Source organism: Cebus imitator, unplaced genomic scaffold (assembly GCF_001604975.1).
Source record: "Cebus imitator isolate Cc_AM_T3 unplaced genomic scaffold, Cebus_imitator-1.0 Scaffold384, whole genome shotgun sequence".
Taxonomy (NCBI): domain Eukaryota; kingdom Metazoa; phylum Chordata; class Mammalia; order Primates; family Cebidae; genus Cebus; species Cebus imitator.
Genome location: NW_016107699.1, coordinates 1,712,917 through 1,715,859, shown reverse-complemented (window position 1 = coordinate 1,715,859; position 2,943 = coordinate 1,712,917). Strand labels below are relative to the sequence as shown.

The following is a 2,943-nucleotide window of genomic DNA, read 5'->3' as shown; positions in this document are numbered from 1 at the left end:
ATGCACACAGTCACACATGCATGGCCACAGACACACAGTCACATACTTCAGTCACACAGTCACACGTGTACACATGCCTAGACACAGATATCCAGGCACGCACTCAGACACACAGTCACACAGTCACACATGCATGGACACAGACACACAGTCACACACAGGCACACAGCCACGCAGGCACACGGGAGCCAGGCCACGGAGGCACCAGTCCCTGCCTCACTGGGGTGGGGTCTTCTGTTCTCATCCCGTCCTCTGCGTCTGGCTTTTCCTTCCTCTCCTTGTCCCTGCTCTGTTCCCACAGTTAGGACCCAATGGGGGGGCTGGCTTTTGGGGCAGTACCCAGGGGCTTTGGGCTCGGCACTGGCTGCATGGGGATACCAGAGGTCTGAGCAGGGCTGGCACAGCATGGAGGGACGCCAGGGGGAACACCGGGGGCTGAGCGGGGCAGGCGTGGCGCCGTGGGGTGGACCTGCAGCCGTCTGCTTGCTTTGCAGCATGTGCACCAACTCCTCCCAAGTTGTCTGCAGGCCGGAGGAAGGTGAGCTGCCCTTCGCCCCCAGCCCTGCGGTGGTCGGGCCCATCCCCGGGAAGCCTGTGGAGCTTGGATGGGCGGGGGATGCTGGTCTCCTCCCAGGTTCTGCCCCTTGGGTCCCCCCCACTGGCTCAGACCCAGCTCTGATGTGCGTCAGCCCTGCGGGGCTCCTGTAACACACTTGTCTCTTCTTCTGGGGTGCCGGTGCCCTGTGGGGAATCTCTGTTACCCTCTCCCGTGATCCAGCTTCTGTGTTCCAATGGGATTCCCTTTATTCAGAGAGGGGCTCCGGGGCAAAGGCAGTCCCACTGGGGCATTTGCCTGCCACTTGTGGGAGCTTGGGCACACCCGTCTTCCCCTGACCCTGCTCCCGATGAGGTGATCTTGGCCTCACCCTCACCTGCAGGAAAGATTCTCAATGAGACCCAGGATGGTGCCTTCTGCTACTGGGAGATCTGTGGCCCCAATGGGACGGTGGAGAAGCACTTCAACATCTGTGTGTCCACTACGCTACGCCCGTCCACGCTGACCACCTTCACCACGGTCACCCTCCCCACCACCCCCCCCCCCACCACCACCACCACCATCACCCCCATCACCACCACCACCATCATCATCACCACCCCCACCACCACCCCCCCGACCCCCAGCACAGGTGAGGCCCCCTGGTGCCCCTGCGCTTTCTCGGGCTTTCACCTTCCTCTGCATCCTGCCTCCATTTCGGGGGCAGACCCTGGCCCGGTGCACAGCAGCTGCAGAGTAAGGTGACATTCCTGTGCACTGGGCAGGACGGCGATGGGGGGGGCGGAGGCTGTGCCCTGACTCCCCTCGCCTGGTGAGTTGAGATGGTAGCATCCTGACCACCTCCCCAAACCCAGGTCACGGTGGAGGATGACTTGAGATTTCTGAAAACCAGCAGGGAAACATCCCTAAGGGTTAGAGAAATCAGAGAAATTTCCTTATTTGCCCCTGCATTTGTTCTGGCTGAGATCCTACCTGACAAGTCAACAGGGGTACGGCAGCCACAGAAAAAAGAAGCTTTAAAAATTAAGACAAGATTTTCAAAGATCTTGAACTATATAATGACGTCCTCTTTTCTTTCTGCTTTGTTGCAGTTTCACCGATAACTCCGGGTAAGTGACGGTGACGATATTCATGGTGAACACAGGGTGGGAGGAGCGAAGTTTGCAAAATCACCTGCAGGGTGCTTCCTTCAGGCCCAGACGTGAGGCGGTGGGGCTGCACTCCTCTGCTTACGGACCCAAGATGGGTGTATTTTGGGGACTTGGTTCATGGTTTGCTGAGGTCAGGGACTCAAGCAGGACCTGAGTGGCTGTGGGTGACAATATTGCTGGTTAAGAGCGGAGACAAAGCTCTTTCAGGCACACTTCCTACTGGAATGGGTGGTTCTCTTGCTATTCATTCCTCGAAAAAAGTCTCGAAAATAGCTGAGGAAAGGGTCCGTCACACCAGGTGTGGCCCTGGGTGGCCCCGTCTCTCTGGGCACAGGTTTTCAGCTGCAAAGTGAGGATGGAAGTGGTGTCTAGCCCTGAGCTCTCTGGCCCTGCACTCCGGGTTTTGGCAATGACAGGGAAAAGAGAGGTTGCATCTGGGGGACGGGCATGGAGGTCCCCGGGTCCTCTGAATCCAGGTGGCCTCCTGGAGGTGCCTCTCCCTGGAGTGAGTCACCACAGCTGGGTTTCGCCTCCCTAGAGCCGTGCTGCCGCTGGTCTGACTGGATCAACGAGAACCACCCCAGCAGCGGTAGCGATGGTGGTGACCGAGAGACGTTTGATGGGGTCTGCAGCGCCCCTGAGGACATCGAGTGCAGGTCCGTCGAGGCGCCACACCTCAGCTTGGAGGAGCTGGGCCAGAAGGTGCAGTGTGACCTCTCCGTCGGGTTCATTTGCAAGAATGAAGACCAGTTTGGAAATGGACCATTTGGACTGTGTTACGACTACAAGATACGTGTCAATTGTTGCCGGCTCACACCTGAGTGCATCACCTCTCCAACAACCACCACTCCACACCCTCCACCAACCACCACGACCACCCCTCCAAGCCCTCCACCAACCACCACGACCACCACTCCGCACCCTCCACCAACCACCACGACCACCACACCACCAACCACCACGACCACCACGCCACCAACCACCACTCCCAGCCCTCCACCAACCACCACAACCACCACTCCACCAACCACCACAACCACCCCTCCAAGCCCTCCATCAACCACCACAACCACCACACCACCAACCACCACTTCCAGCCCTCCATCAACCACCACAACCACCACTCCCAGCCCTCCATCTACCACCACGACCACCCCTCCCAGACCTCCACCAACCACCACAACCACCCCTCCCAGACCTCCACCAACCACCACAACCACCCCTCCCAGCCCTCCA

General features: G+C 59.0%; 1 protein-coding gene across 1 annotated transcript in view; it reads left to right on the top strand.

The window, feature by feature from the left end:
- MUC2 (mucin 2, oligomeric mucus/gel-forming) overlaps window positions 1-2,943 on the top strand; it is a 37,227-nt gene that overhangs the window by 16,961 nt on the left and 17,323 nt on the right. Inside the window, exons 27-29 of the mRNA XM_037731154.1 lie at window positions 495-538; window positions 939-1,181; window positions 2,246-2,593. Coding sequence (XP_037587082.1) covers window positions 495-538; window positions 939-1,181; window positions 2,246-2,593 — 635 coding nt within the window. The remainder of the gene's footprint in view (window positions 1-494; window positions 539-938; window positions 1,182-2,245; window positions 2,594-2,943) is intronic.